General features: G+C 43.7%; 1 protein-coding gene across 1 annotated transcript in view; it reads left to right on the top strand.

The window, feature by feature from the left end:
- The window catches only part of LOC147725264 (uncharacterized), a 533,626-nt gene extending 519,449 nt beyond the window's left edge, over nt 1-14,177 (top strand). Inside the window, exons 26-27 of the mRNA XM_086918228.1 lie at nt 881-976; nt 13,846-14,177. Coding sequence (XP_086774354.1) covers nt 881-976; nt 13,846-14,177 — 428 coding nt within the window. The remainder of the gene's footprint in view (nt 1-880; nt 977-13,845) is intronic.
- The last annotated feature ends 2,508 nt before the right edge of the window (nt 14,178-16,685 follow it).

Below are 16,685 nucleotides of genomic sequence, written 5' to 3'. Positions count from 1 at the left end.
GGGGCTAATTCCCCCGCGGTGCGGGGAGCAGGGGGTGCTGATGATGAGCCCAGGCTCGTCATGCAGCACGGTGCTCGTGTGCTCATGACGAGCCTGGGCTCGTCATGAACCCACCCGCGCAATGGAACGCTCAGCACAGCGGGGGAATTAGCCCCGCGTGTGAGCGTTCCACGGCTCATGACGAGCCCAGGCTCGTCATGAGCACACGAGCACCGTGCTACATGACGAGCCTGGGCTCGTCATCAGCACTGAAGGGGTTAATAGTTGCCTGATCTAATTGATGTATGGCCCACTATATCTGTTGGAGTCATTACTGTGGCACTCTGATGCACAAAGGCAGTAAACGTTCACTTAAGGATTGGTATAATCTACTACACCCAGCATATCAGGCAGAGTAGACATGCAGTCATTGGCAGTGCCCTCCCACTTGCAGGTGCATCTTAAGTGTCCACTTTTTTACATGGAAATTCCACTAGAGTAGAAAATCCACTGGCAGGGGACGACTTCTGTGGATTTCCCATTGAGGTGTCGATAGTGCTTAGATCTGCTTAGGTGAACAATCAGCTACTGATGCAGGACAACTCTGTCTTTAATGGAGATTCCAACTCTGTCTTGGCAGAGAATGAAAATGAACCACAATGGTGGATCAATTGTCTGTTACTTAATCTCTGAATCATGTTAACAGATCTACAATAGAGTATGACTTCATGGATTTTGATAGACAATCTGCAGTTTTCATCATCGTCTTTAACTTTATTTCAATCTTGTAAATCTAAAAAGTAAGCAGCCCAATTAAATAAAAGTAAATGCAGTTTTACTTATGAGGCTGTGATTGCAAAATGTATTTTTTTAAGTAAACGTTATCAAACATGTTTTCCAGTAAAAAATGTGTCATTGAACCAAAATGAAGAGTCAATTGCTGCTACGAGGGCATCACCAAAGAGCAGTGCTATGAAAAAGGATGCTGCTACGAACGGTAAGGTGCTAAGAAAAGGAAGTCTTTTTTCTCAATTTCCTTTTTGTTATAAAATAGTTGAGGCTATGTTGTAGTATTAAAATATTGACTAGAGTTGGACAGTGAATTCCCCTATTTCTGGAGTACAGAACAAATCCACTTCAGAAACTACTGACACAAAGGCCTCCACTATGCTATCCATAAGGTACAGGGAGGTTTGGCTTTGAATACTTCTTAATTTGTATCAAATCAACCGGGAAGACAACGTGGAAACCAAAGAACAAACTTGTTCTGTTAGTTCTCTAAAATGAACTATTTTGGTTACTTTCACAAAGGCAGGTAGAAAAATATGACCCTTCTAATAATTAAAGTCATTTATCCGGCTTGGTTTTACTGTTGGCCCATTTCACATCAGCTCGTAAAACTAATGGCATACATCCTCTGATCCAGGAGCAGACTCTCTGTCTTAAAGCTAGACCCATTGAGTGCCTCACAGGCCTGCAAACAGTTAAAGACTCTTCTCCGACCAATGAAAGTTTATCAGTTGCACTCTATTTACTAATATATTAGGGATTGAATGATCCAATTATGCACTCAGCGGTAGCCTATGGCACATGTAATATAGAAAAACAAGAAATTCACCACATTTTAAATGAATAAATATGTCCCTCGCTTGTTCAGTACTGTGTTCTGCAGTTTGCAAACCCAATTAATTGGTCAATGTTACAGATGTGATTTCCAGTGATAGGAAATGGCAGGAGTGTGATATGAGACATTAAATAAAAGTGTATTTATAGTTAAAATTGGAAATACCTTTTTGAGTCTAAGATATCTGTCAGGATTACATTTTACATAACAAATTACTTTTCAAAAACAGTTAGTTACTGATGTGTTCATGGCTGTTTTAGAATGGTTAATTAAACATAATAATGGAAATACACTCATGAAAGGTATAAAACTGGTGGGTCCTTCTAATGTCCTCTGCTGCTGGATTCGGCCACATTTTTACTCTAATCACATTAAATACAGTAACAACAAAACACCTACTTTGTATACTTAATGGTTTCTTTGAATATCTGAAAAGGTGATCCAGATCTTCTCTATGGAATACCCATTGTCCTGAAGAAAATTGTGTGCGGCATGACAGTCTGTCTTAAATGAGGTCCCCGGAGTACTATTGTACATTTCATATTATTAGTACGCTTTCATTTAGATCCAGTCACAATAACAAACTTCATTGAGGATCTGTGACTTGGAATAGAAATTCATTTTATTATAAAAAGGGAATATCATGTTTGTTTAATTTAAAAAACTAAACTTAGAAGTATATGTGGCTCTGGGAATTTGGGAGATCAAAACATAACTTCAATATTTGTAATGCACCTCTGGTTATTACAGAGCTATACTGAACCTTTCAAACTACACTACACAGCAGCTCTCTAAATATTGGTCAATTGGTTCAAATGTACTGGATTTGTTTATTGTGAATAGAGTATACAAGTCACAAACATCTGATATTGAAAATAGATCTGTGTCAGATTGTGTTAAGGTTACAAGTAACTTATTTCAGCAGTCAATATATTTGTAAGTTATTAATTGTTTTTATCTGGAGGAGAAAAAACATAGGGCATATTATCAAGAATGGTGTTAAAAATGATCGCTGCTTTAACAGCGGGAAACTGCTGCTAAAGTAAAGAATTCCAGTAGAAGCTCAGGTACTCGTGTGAACATGGGCTTCTATTGAAATTCACAAGGGCATATTATCAAGCCCATTATTGACGCTTTAGCGGCAGTTTCCTGCTGCTAAAATGGTGATAATTTTAACACCGTTCTTGAAAATATGTCCCATGTTTTATTTGAAAACCCTCCAAACTACTTACATTGGAGAATCAGTGAATGTCATTGCAGATTGCAGGAGATAGAAAACACTTTTGAGATATTTGGATGCATGACTGCTACAATGGTTACGGCTCTTCACTGCTATGAATGTTGAATCATCTACCTACAGTCAGGGAACTGGAATTATTCAATTCTTTTGCTGCAATGTATTCCCAAATGTATGGATGAACACTTGCAACATTAATCTTGAATATCAAGGGTGGTACTAGTAATAGATATGTGATCTTGATCGACATTTAAAATAGATTTCCCTCCCAGCCTCATGACTCCCATACATCAATGGACATTGATGAGTTGGCAAGCAGAGTGACGTAAAATTTAACAGGGTCGGGGTCAGAGATGTTTCCTGTGGAACCCCACAAGGGAGAGAAAAAGAATCTGAGCAGTATCCGTCCAAAGATACTGACTGCAGTATATCTATGAGAAAGAAGGCTAATAATTATAGGGCTGAGCCACTGATGCAAAAAGATTCAACTCAGTGAGTCAAAATCTTATGATTGACCGTGTCGAATGCTGCCAAAAGATCAAAAAGGGTGAGCACTGTATAGTTCCCCCCATTGACCGATGCCCTTAGTTCCTATGCAGCAATATTTAGGGCCAGTTCAGTACTGTGTTGGCGGTGAAACGCGAACTAAGAATGATCCAATAGAATGTTCAATTCAAGGAATATGGTAAGTTCTTTATTGATTGCCTTTTCAAGGATTCAGGTAATAAACAGCCTTAGAAGTAAGCATGGGAGAAAAATCTGTTCCGTTCGCGGATTTTGCGGATTTTTGGTAAATCCGCAATCCGCAAATTCCCGCGAATTTACCGAAAATCCGCAAATCTGCGAGCGGCGGATTTTATTGCTTGCTCGCACTATTCGCGGCTTCCCAGTTCAATTTCGCGCTTATTCGAGCCCCGCGAATAAGCGCTAAATTGCAGAAAATCTATTTTTTGAAAACTGAAACTACTTACCAGGTTCAAAAGTACAAGCTCATCATTAGAAGCCATTTCCTTTAGTGCTTCCTGAGGGGCCCTTCCAGAGTTCAGTTGCCTACTTGCAACTATTGTGTGACCCTGCTCTGACCCTCAGAATAGTTACACGTATGCCACAAAGGTCCTGAATAACAGCTAAGGGAGACAAGCAGGAGCCTGGCTGGAAGTTCAAATTCAGTGACACATTAATCAGCCCCTAATTCATTAATGTCAGTTGGGGCAGGGCAGGTGTTGTAACTAATTTTGCAAAAATTAAAGCACTTAGCAGGTGCACAAGTTCATGCACAACATTAATCAGGAAGCACTAAGGAAGCAGGTGCCAGCTAAAAAAATATTCTGTGACACATTAATCAGCCCCAAATTAATTCAGGTCACTTGAGGCAGGGAAGGTGTGCTTTGCTTTGCCACAATAATGTACACTGGTCAACCAGAGGGTGGCATGGGTGAGCCAGAGGGTGGCATGGGTGAACCAGAGAGTGGCAGTGGTGACAGAAGGTGGCAGTGATGAAGAAGAGGGTCGCAAACAGGCTGGACACGTAGAAACCACAAGTTCGCAAAACTTGCGACCCGACAGGTAAGTTCGCGTTTGCGAAATTGTACAAAAACTCTCACGAACTGGCAGAAACCAGTGCGAACACAAAAAAAAAACATGCGTAAATCCGCGGGAATTCGCGGATTTTTGCGGATTGCGAATCTGCAAATTCGCGGATCGCGAATCCACAAAATCCGCCCATGCTTACTTAGAAGCATTCGTCGGATGAAAATATCACAGCAGCATAATTTACTGAGTCAACAGCACTAATCTAAGAAAATTAAGGCTGGTTTATAAGTAAAAATCCCATCTAGTGTATGAAAATCCGAGTGGGAAGAAACAGTTACATTTTGAATTAGACCAAGGCTACTCATATCGATCAATTCACAGGTATCTCTGTCTTTGGAGCTTCCCATATGAAAATTAAAGTACTGTAAAGTCCTCGAATTAAACCTTTGTATGCAGCACTCGTCCTATAGCTTCTGGAAAATGTGCTCTCGGTCCTGGGGACGACAAATTAGCAGTCCATTAAACGAGTCATGATCATTGTGGCAGCACTTAAAAAGCATGACTTCAAGACCTTTGTACAAACACACCTTTAGGGAAGTGCACTTAAGATATTTTTTTAAAAACAAGAGCCAGTTCACAGCCCTTTTCCCTGTTCTATCAAGCCTCAAGTGAGCATAGTCGGCTGGGAAGGCATGGGCTAAATCTTGGAAGAACTATCATGCACCCAAGTCTCAGTGATGAAAATTAATTCAAGATTATGGGCCCGATGTAGGTGGCTCATTATCGCGCGGTAAACCCCAAATTCGGTAAATTTCAGGCTTACCGACCGGTATTGAGCTATTTCCAATGTAGGTGATGATTCGGTAAATACAGAATCGGTATTTACCGATTCTGTATTTACCGAATCATTATTTACCAGGCCTATAGGAATTAACGAATCAGTAAATACCGATTCTAAAATACCAGATATTACCGATTCGGTAATATTTACAGAATGTTTTGCTACATACCATTTACCGATTCTGAAATACAGAATCTGTAAAATTAGGTATTTGAGAATCAGTAAAATGTAATTACCTACATATGGCACTATGTGTTTGTATGAAATCAAAGAATTCATTTTTGATTAATATTATGAATTAATAAGCGAACAGTGTAGACTATGATTAGACGTTCTTTTCTTGTCCACTGGACTTTTACATTTCTCAGTGGCTTTTATCAATTGGGGTTTAGAGAAAAATTACAGTGGGTTCAAAACCAGTCATGCTACAAATAGAGAGGGGCTATTGCCTTATTGCAATGAAACTTACCAGCCAGCCTTAGAGCCATGAGTACATCTTGGGAGTAACTACAGAAAGAAGCTGAATCTGGTTGTTGCCGGGCAGCATGGCTGCGCTGAGCGTATTCCGAGCACAGCCGGGCTTGTCTATCCCACGCTAGAGGTGCACCGGTATGTGCGTCCAGTGCACGTCCCCATCATCATCTGCTTATCAAGCCGTGGGTGCAGTAGAAGGAGTGATAAACTAGCCTGCTATCTCCTTACTCGATATGGTGCAAGTGGGAAAACTCAAGGTGGACCGGGAAGACAAACTAATGCTGAGGTAATTTTGGGATAATCTAAACTCTCCCCGCCCGTCCAACCAATGGTAACTATGTTAAAAATCAATTTAAAACATTCCTGAAAAACAAATTATGATATTCTCAACAGTTTAGTGATAAAGTCAGATACATTTAGAAAAACTGTCTCACAGATCCATGCAGGAGCTCGAGCTACCTGCATGAATTGGTTCTTGACTGGCACATGATTCCAGTTACCCTCGATTAGCAGAGATGGTTAGATTGAATTACAAGAAAGAGGACTTTGGCTATGACTGGCAATGAAGACAATGATGAAAATGTAGCCCAGTGAATACGCATGCCATGTTTGAACCTGTTCCGCTCATAACCTTTTTGTACTTTTGTACTTATACATGGCAGCACCTCTGTGTACTACACTGTTAGGTATATAACTGCAGTTTCAATAATGACTACAGTCAACAAAAAATGGCAGTGGCAGATTCTTTGATCAAAAGGTCAGTAGGTTTGTTATAAAATTGAGGATTTATAAGGGAGCAATATAATTGGACTACTCGAGTATGTTGCTTAATTAGATTTTTTTAAATTCCCTCTGTAACTCTTTCTGAAATAGCTTTGAAACCAGATTACCTGCTATATATTGCAGTTGGCAAACATTCTATTTACAGAAAAATGTATAAAGGAGTTGCCCTTAGGGATACACAGCTCTTCAGTGTACCCCACAAGTTCGAAATGTAAAAACAGTGGAGCAAGCAATACACAGATAGTAGGATAGCTTTCCAAGCTGTCTTGCTGCAGTGTTCGGCCATAATGAAGGAAAAGAAGATTGAAATTTACTATTAGCTTATTTTCAAATCAAATGAATTTGTAACATTTTTAAAACATTTATAAAATGATGTACAGAAATGCAAAATATTAAAAGATCTAAATTAGTAGGTAGTAGAATATATGTTCGAGGCATATGAGCTGCAGATTCTACACTTTGCATTAGATCGCCACCTTGTGTTGGGCTTGGATGATTGCATGTTGTTGTCGTCTTGGAAGAAGACTTTTGTAGTCACGAGATAGGAGACTCCTCCCTTGGACGATAGTGCGCATGGTCATCGGCTCCATTCTTAGATTGTTTTTTTTCCCGCCACTGGGGTCGGATGACATTTTTCTGCTCCGGATCGAAATTCACTTTTCAAGTATTTCGAAGGGTAAAACTTAGTCAAACTTCACCTAACTACTTTCGATATCAGAAAACTTCATCTAGAATTTGTCAACTCGATTCCGGTCATCGGCATGGGCCGTTGGACCTATCCATGCCATAAGGCTAACACCTCCTGGAAAGGACGCCATTCAAAAGGTGCCCCAAAGGTGGAGCAAAGTTTCCACACAGTGACCACCACGAGGTCTGTAACCTGTGCTTATCGTCAGAACACGACAAATCCAGCTGTACAGCCGGCATGTCCTTTCCATCCAAGAAAACCATTCGAGATCTGAGGGCCCGTCGACACGACATGCAGAGATCAGCTCCGGAACCAGTGGATATCTTCGACGAAGAGGGTCCGCTCGTTCCCGAGGAAGATTCCGATGATCTCCAAATCGTCGTATCAGAGGCAGACGACTAAGATGACTCCATACCATTAGGTTAGCACATGAGTGCCACTGCCCATGCCCCATACACAGCACCTAAATCGAAGGCAAAGGTCAACACTCCGCCTCCTGGGCACAGTCGCAACCGAAAAAAAACTTCGAAAGCCCTGCCATCGAGCCCTCGAAACAGCCTACGACTCCGGAAACAACACCTTTGGTGCTGAAATCTACGCCAAAGGACACAGTAACAACTCCTAAGGCTAAAGACAAGGAGCATCCACGCCCGGAACCGAAAACATCGGTGCCATCAAAGGTTCCGCAAAGAGAAGAACTTTTTCAACCTGATCCTCTACAAAAGAAGTGAAGTGAAGTGAAGGTAAATTTATAGATCGCAAATTGCTGCCCAGGGGAGTCCAAGCGCTAGGAAGTAATAGAGGAGACCTCGTAGAAGATCTATATTGGCCCAAAAACAGGTGCTGTATCCACTACACCACACAGGAAGAAGAAGTCAGATACAGCACCTACACCTGCAGTGCCTGTCAAGAAGAAGGACTCTGCCACAACTCCTATGCACCCTTCTTCTCCTATACCTCCTTCTCCTTCATCTCCTGTTCCTCTTAACAATTCACCTCAAATTTCTCCTGAACACTCTCTTCTTCATTCTTCACATTCACCTCAAAATGATGATGTGTACAGCTTAGGGGGAGGGAAAGACACAGATGAGCCTTTTTCATACACCATTGATGATCCAGACTGAGAGTACGCAAATCCACAAGATGTGCCAGATATTCCTGACCCACAGTCATATCCATCAAAACCTTCTCCACCAGAAGATAATATTAGTTTCGGGCACTTGTTAAACAGGGCTGCCATTTACCATGGAGTCACTATGCATTCAGATGAGGCAGAGGAAAGTTTTTTGTTAGATACATTTGAACAATCGCAAAGGTCTGTTCAATTTCTTCCTATGATTAAAGGGGTCATCAAACATGATCCAGAGGTATTTAAAGATCCTGTACGATCTAGGATCTTAAATCCTAGAATTGAAAAAAAATACAGGACTGCTCCTGGGGATTCAGCCTACATTAAAGGACAACTACCCTTAGATTCATTAGTTGTTTATAATGCCAGAAAGTGGGCAAACTCACAGTCGTCAGGTGAAGCACTTCCTCCTGATAAAGAATCTAAGGTGATAGATGCTTCAGGCAAAAGAATAGCTTCACAGGTTACCAATACAAGGCGTATAGCTACACACAAGCCCTCCTTGCAAGATACGCCATGGTTCATTATGACCAGTTAGAAAAACTACAACAACGTCTACCTGAACAATATAAGGCGCAGGCAAACAACCTTATACAAGGAGGCAAGTTAATTTCAAATGCCTAATTCAAGTGTGAACTTGATGTAGCAGACACTGCATCTAGAGATGTAAACAGCAGTGTCTTACTTAGACATCATGCGTGGCTACGCATGTCAGGATTTAAGCAGGAAGTGCAAACTACCATCTTTAATCAGCAATTTAACCAACATCAATTGTTTGGACCAGAGGTAGACACAGTGCTTGAGAAAATGAAAAAATACAGATACAGCCAAATCTATGGGAGCTTTGCAGTCCACACAAACTAGAGGCTCCTTTTATCGCTCCTTCTAAGGAGGAGGTTCCAAGCAAACTGGAGCAGACAATAGAGATTTCTTCAAGTCCAATACACAAACATCCTCTAGCAAAGGATATTTTAGAGGAGGATATAGAGGCAACAACAACAAGAGAAGAGGTTAGGGTAACAACAGTAATCAAACCTCTTCCACCACAAAACAGTGACTTCCCTCGGCTCCCCCAACAGCATTCCACTCCTGTGGGGGGCTGATTAACACAGTTCCTACCTGTCTGAAATTCCAGTACAAGACACAGGTGGGTAAAACAAATTATCCAGTTTGGTTACTGCCTCGAACTTACAGCTAGCCCGCCACACATACCACCCAGGCAGCGTCCAATGTCTGCAGAACAACCTACTCTGCTCAAACAAGAAGTCCTATCACTCCTTCAAAAGGACGCAATAGAAATAGTTCCTTTACAACATCAAGGAACAGGGGTTTACTCGCTGTATTTTCGAATACCCAAAAAGGACGGGACACTGAGGCTAATTCTCGACCCTAGGCCCCTCAATCAATATATACAATCAGATCATTTTCATATTATCACTTTACAACAAGTGCCCCCATTGCTGCAACAGGGCGATTTCCTTACAACACTAGTTCTAAAGGACGCCTACTTCCACATTCCTATACATCCTTCTCACAGGAAGTATCTAAGGTTTGTACTGGAAGGACAGCATTATCAATTCAAAGTCCTTCCATTTGAAGTCACATCGGCACCAAGAGCATTCACAAAGTGTCTAGCAGTAGTAGCAGCACTTCTCAGAAGACAACAAATACATGTCTTCCCTTATCTAGATGATTGGCTCATAAAAGCCAAGTCATTCAATCAGTGTGTCCAACACACACATCAGACAATTCAAATATTGCACAACTTAGGGTTCACAATCAATGGCACAACGTCGCACCTACAGCCCTCTCATGTACATCAGTATTTAGGGGCTACAATAAACACGTCTACAGTTCTAGCTTATCCCAGTACAGCAAGGATACAGAGCATTCAAGCCTTAGTCACAAAGTTCCAACATCAACACTCGCTATAAGCCAGAGTGTTCATGAGACTAATAGGCATGTTGGCATCTTGCATCTTTATTGTACCATATGTAAGACTGCAAATGCGTCCATTACAGGAATGTCTAGCACAACAGTGGAATCAGGCTCAAGGACTACTAACAGACCTGGTGTTGGTAGACAGCCACACACATCGCTCTCTGTAGTGGTGGAACACCAAAAACTTGACAAAGGGGCTGCCATTCCTCGAACCTATTCCACAGATAGTACTCACATTAGACGCATCTCTCACATGATGGGGAGCCCATCTCCTACATCATACAACTCAAGGCCAATTGACCATTCAAGAAAAGATTGTTCCATATCAATCATCTACAGCTGCTAGCAATATTCTTAGCACTCAAAACATTCCAAGTACAACTACAAAACAAAGCTGTCTTAATCAGGACAGACAACATGACAGCTATGTACTATATACAAAAACAGGGGGAGACACACTCTCTACAACTGTCCCAGCTTGCACAGAACATTTGGAGATGGGCCATTCCACAAAACATACATCTGCTAGAAGAGCACCTTCCAGGAGTTCACCATCAGATAGCAGATCTGTTGAGTCAACAGACACAACAAATTCATGAATAGGAACTACATCCACAAGTTTTTCAACCATTCTTTCACAGGTAGGGCCATCCAGACATAGATCTCGTCACAACACACGAAAACGCAAAATGCCCAACCTTCCCCACCAGGTTTCCATACCCGCTGTCCAAGGGCAATGCAATATGGATGAACGGGTCAGGCAGATTTGCGTAAGCTTTTCTGCCAATACCACTCATACCACTAGAAAGTGCGCAGGCTACGACAACAGTCGCTCAAACTGTTTTTAGTAGCTCCCACATGGGCACGCCAACCGTGTTACACAACTCTGTTAGAACTATCCCTAATTCCACATCAAAGCAACGTCTGACAACATCTCTGCTAACGCAGAACCAGGGAGACATCAGACATCCAGACCCAAACCAACTGAATCTGGCGATCTTGATCCTGAAGTCTTAGAGTTTGGTTATCTTAACCTACCACAAGACTGTATGAACATCATTAAAGAGGCCAGGAGACCTACTACTAGAGCTTGCCATGCTGCTAAATAGAAAAGATTTGTCATGTATTGCAACAATAACGAAATTGATCCCCTTCATGCTTCAATCCAGAATATTATTTGCTACCTTCCACATTTACAAAGATGTAACTTGCCATATTCATCTATACACCAACATCTTGCAGCAATTGCAGCATATTTACAAAACAGACAACATATGACTCTTTTTTTGAGTATTGTCAGCAGAAGTACTATCTCCCCTCACACATAGAACCTAGGGAGTGTCGAGCCGCGAGTCACAAGTCAGTTTAGCTGAGACCGAGCAAACGAGCGGTAGTGAGGCAAGCAGCAAGCGGTGAAGTGAGTCAAAGCTGCGAGAGCCGCAAGGAGCCTAGGGGAGCCCGAGGAGCTCGAGCACAAGCCCGAGCAAGAGCACAAGCAGAGTAGTGGCACAGGCTGCGCGGCAGCGGCCCCCAACGTTTGGTAACATGGCACACAGCGTCCAGTACGCCGGCAGCGACGGTGAGCTGCGTTGAGCTGCGGCTAGAGGTGGAGGGGGATGGCGGGCGACAAGAGGAGAGAGAGCGCGGCTTCACAGACCACAGCCCCACCCCACCCTGTCTGAACCATCGTACCACCGTACTGCTGACAGCGGGACTCTGCGGGACCCGGGGACTGGTTCACTCAGCAGGTCAGCCCGGATCATTCCTGCTCTTTGATTCTGTGTCCCTGCGCTACTGCCCAGCACCTTCTGCTTGGTGACACATAACAAACTGGTCTGACCCCATCCATCGCATATCACAGCCAGTTTCTGCTCCCCTTGCTGAGCGCCGCTGGTCAGTGGAAGTGGAGGAGTCACATTCCGCCGCAGCTGCTGCCCCCACCATTCCTGCCGCTGCTACTGCCCTGCAGACTGAAGTCTACGGGCTGTCCGACAGGCTATCAGGCCATCAGACCCGACCGGGCCACTCAGTCCCCAGGAGCGGCAGGTTCACCGGGGCATGCAACCCCCGGGGCGGAATCCAGCCGTCCGTATACAGTCAGAAAGCAGGCAGTAAAAAGTGTGTGTGAGCGCCCTGCTTCCCCAGGCAGGAGAGTGGCGAGCAGCCAGTACTTCAGCCAGCACTCCAGCCTCCAACTCACCGGCCCTCGGCTTCTGGCCTCAACTCCGGACAACCCCAGGCAACCTGGCAAACTGTGCAGGACTCTAACTGAGGCCCAGAAAGGAAAAAGCAAGGCCCAGCAAGGCTCAACCAAGAGACCAGCATTAAGCAATCTGAGGGGGGTTCGTCAACCAAACAAAATCCACACTGCCTCACTGCCCCACTGTCCTTTTGCTTCACTGCTTCAACGCTGAAACATTCAAAACCACAAAGAAGTTACTTCAACCAAAATCTAAACCTAGTCCCCACTGCTCCAAAAGGTAGCCACACACATCTACCAAGACCTCACAAACGCCAAAAGGGATAAAAAAAAGGAACCAAAGGCAGTCCACCAAAGTCAAGCAAAGTCAATCAAAGTATTGTCAACTGTGTATAAGACCTGACAACAGCCACCAATAACCAACTCAAACCGACGGTATCATCATCAGCATCGCCGTCAAGCTGCCAACCTACTGCCAACTAGGACCTGAACAGGCCCAGTGTTGCAACACATGGTCAACGACTAGGAAACTATCAGGAAAAATGCGGCAAAGGACAAAACACCCGAAATCTGCTGATCACCCCAGCCTAATCCATCGTAGAAGGTGCCAAGCCGACAATGAGGGCTGGCAAGGAGAGGCGAGCCATAACATCCACCACCAATTCCAGGAAAAACAAAAGTAGGAACACCAAGGTCCCAAACGAGCCGATCAATAGCAATTCCCAAACTCCAATCACCCCGACTGGAAAAGACCACTCGTAAGGCCCTAGGTACCCCAGGAACACCAGGAATTATGCTAGTAGACCTCGATCTAGACTCAAGAGAGGTTGGAATAATGACTACTTGGATGCAACCTGCGCCCCAGGGGAAAAAAAACATTCCAACCTAAAATGTACTCTAAGTTTTCCTTCATCAAAGATGCAGGAGCATTACTCCAACAACCAAAGGAATCTCCCCTCTCCGTTAAATCCTCAGCTCCCTAAAGGCGTACCAGAAAATGTTACAGTTCTACTAGCCCCACCAGATCCAGGCTTGTCCATCCAACCAACCAAACCAGGGGAGAGAAGACACATCCCCACAAACACGCTGAACAATCTAAATACAGGGGCTCTAAAAGAAGAAACTGGACCATCGGCAGCTACCGTACCCCCCTAATCAATTGTGAAAAAGCCACAGGGGGTGCCCTAGAATAGTCGCCATCATGTTACAAAACCACACTTTCACCAGCCTCCCAGTCTCTCTAAGAAGAAGAAACGGAATTATCAACGGAACCATCCAGGATCCCCCTAGAGCCTGAAATCACAGTACTGGCTAGCCAGTTATTAAGCCTCCCTCCAGTTACAGTACTCCCCGCTTCTAGTGCACCAGTGTCAGAGGTATTACACTTTACAGGCCTCACAACTTCTCCATTTGAAGATAGAATTGACACAAAAGCACCCAGAGAGACATTTCTCCTACAAAATCCGAAATCCTATTTCACCAACTACATCGACTGTAACCAAAAGCTCAATAATTACAATCCCAATCTGGAATGTAAAGACAATAAGAAGGAAATTGCTGCCATGCAGACGACATTGGATGACTCACCCATCAGAAACAGCACAAATTACAAGCTCCCGAAACACACTCTGGCAGAACCCCATTCTGAAGTACCCTTACCCAAGCCAATTCACACAACGGCCAACACGGAGGGCGAACCAGACGATACAACTCTAGGAGGTATCAATATCTCTTCCCTTACAAAGTAAGAATGGGAAAACCTGGTCACCATATACACATCTGTGGACAAGAAAGAAACAGTCCCCCAAGGATCGGGAATTATTCTCAAAAAGGCTGACGTTAACACTCAGCCAAGCGAAACAGGAATATGGACCTCCCTTTTAAACACCATGCAACTCTCCACCAAAGCCCTGGAATACCATTCTGACAAAATGGACATCCACCACCCTTCTAAACTGATTGGCACTACACGTTACCAGCATCAGCAGTAAACTCTCAGATATGAACAACTTTATAGAAAGAGCCTAACGCGAAGCAGCCATACACCCACCAAGCTGTACCTTCCATCTAATATTGGAAAAAAAATGCCACTCTACCGACAGTAATGAGTGATCTCCTCATTGACTTGAAAACTATAGGCCCAAGCTCTAAATCAGACAGAGACAGCGCAAATTCCAGCATTAGAAGACCAGTAAACGACAACCAAACCAGCCCAAAGAAGTGGGTACATAAGGAGGCTCAAGAATCGGCCACCCAAGACCTCAACCCACAAATCACTTGTAACTCACTTAGTCTCAGCAAAGGACCAGCTAAAAGAACAAAGGAAGAAGCAACTTACCTGATGACCCAAATATCCCAAGTGACCGGCCAAGGCTCAGAAACTGGAACCAAAAGTTCTCCTGAAGCACCCAACCCATCTCCTTCAAAATCTGCAGGGTGTGTCGAGGCCATGCATTTAGAACTAATGGCAGTGTCCACCAGCAGCCCAAAATCACTCGAAGAAACAATCAAAGAAGGCAAGGCTGAGCAGAACAAAGGCCAATCCTCCAAGCAGCGAAGGAAACAAAGGAGGAAAGGGAGGCATAAGAACTCACCCATAAAATCATACCTCCAAATAGCACCAAACCCCCAGAACGGCACTCCGCAGGAGCTCAAAGAATCCGGCACACCAAAAACCGAATAGTAGGACCAGGGCTTAACCAACATCCAGATACCAAGAAGCCCAGTACGAATAGTAGAGGACTACCCCAAGGATCACAATCAACACCCAATAAACCATCAGGAAAAAGCGACCTGCAGTCATAAGCCTAGCATAAATGGTAGCGATGACCCCACAACGGGCAGACACCCTGTGGTATGTGACATCAACCAACACCAACCCTCGGCCCTACAACCTAACTTAGAAGCGAAAATTGAAACAATCACTACTCCACTACCCAATGTCGAAGACCAAACTAACCACAGAGAGTGAACCCCCGGCAAGGACAATAAAGCAGAAACAATCCAAACAAAACTCTCAACCGAAGAGCAAGGCAGCAAGAGGCCAGGCAGCAGAAATCCAGCAAACTAATGTCAGCAACCCACGTCACAAATAATCCTGTTTGTCCCCGAGAACAAGTCAAAAGGAAGAAGGGACACCCTATACCGTGGCAACATTCTTCAAATTCTAAAAGCAATCAGGAGATCTGCTGTCAGTAGAATTTGAAACCTTCAAACATCTCTCGGACCAAGAGGCAACTAAGACCAAACGGGCAACACCAGAGCTAGCAGAGAGAATCCTCAGCGAAGAACTACAACTAGAAGCTTGGGGGATCCGAGTGTATCAGCACCGACCAGTTGGCTACCCGGTCCCACTGCTCCAACATCACCTTGCTCCAAACAGGAGGCCACCAGGCAGCCCGACTGGGCGCAATTAAATCAACTCAGTCTTCAAGGGATCCTGCAGCACCTCGGTCGCAGGTCCAGACGCACTCAGCCCTGCAACAGGGGACCGACGGTGGCTAGAAGGAAACCATCCCCCAACAGTTTTGTCTGCTTCATGAAAGATGCACAAACAAAACTATGCACAGCAGCCTGAGCATAATCTCCCACGCCCAAGCCTTTCTGTCTGGTGTAAGTCCTTGACTCCCACCGCGTATTGACACTAAGTCTAGTTGATCACGATCTAACAATTGACCATTAGATCTATGGACACAGGCATTGCCGTAAGCTAGGGACTCACTCCCAGCCTTCACCAGAATTATGAAGTTTTACCTCAATTTGATCGTATGTATTTTTAACCAGCCAATCTCTTGATTTTAGAACATAGTAACCCTGTTTTAAGGAAATATGAGATTGTGCTACATATGTGTTTTGTTATAGCTTTATGGACTACTAAGATTTTAATTCATCAAGCAATAAAGATGACTTACTGTCTCTTTTTAGAGTACCTGCTATTAAAGCATTTATGGAAGGATTAAAAAGAATCATTCCCCCCAGGTTACCACCCTCTCCAGTGTGGAACCTAAACGTTGCTCTTACAAGGCTCATGGGGCCACCTTTTGAACCTCTACACAAATGTCAACTGCAATTCCTCACATGGAAAATAGCTTTCCTTATTGCTATTAAGTCCTTAAGTGAGATGCAGCATTTCACTATACAAGAACCATTCTTACAATTGCACCGTAACGAGGTGGTTCTAAGAACTAAACCTAAATTCCTTCCAAAAGTCATTACTCCTTTTCATTTAAACCAATCTGCGGAGTTACCTGTGTTTT

The sequence above is a fragment of the Lissotriton vulgaris genome, chromosome 4_1, assembly GCF_964263255.1.
Source record: "Lissotriton vulgaris chromosome 4_1, aLisVul1.2, whole genome shotgun sequence".
Classification (NCBI taxonomy): Eukaryota; Metazoa; Chordata; class Amphibia; order Caudata; family Salamandridae; genus Lissotriton; species Lissotriton vulgaris.
This window is presented reverse-complemented; position numbering and strand designations above follow the sequence as displayed.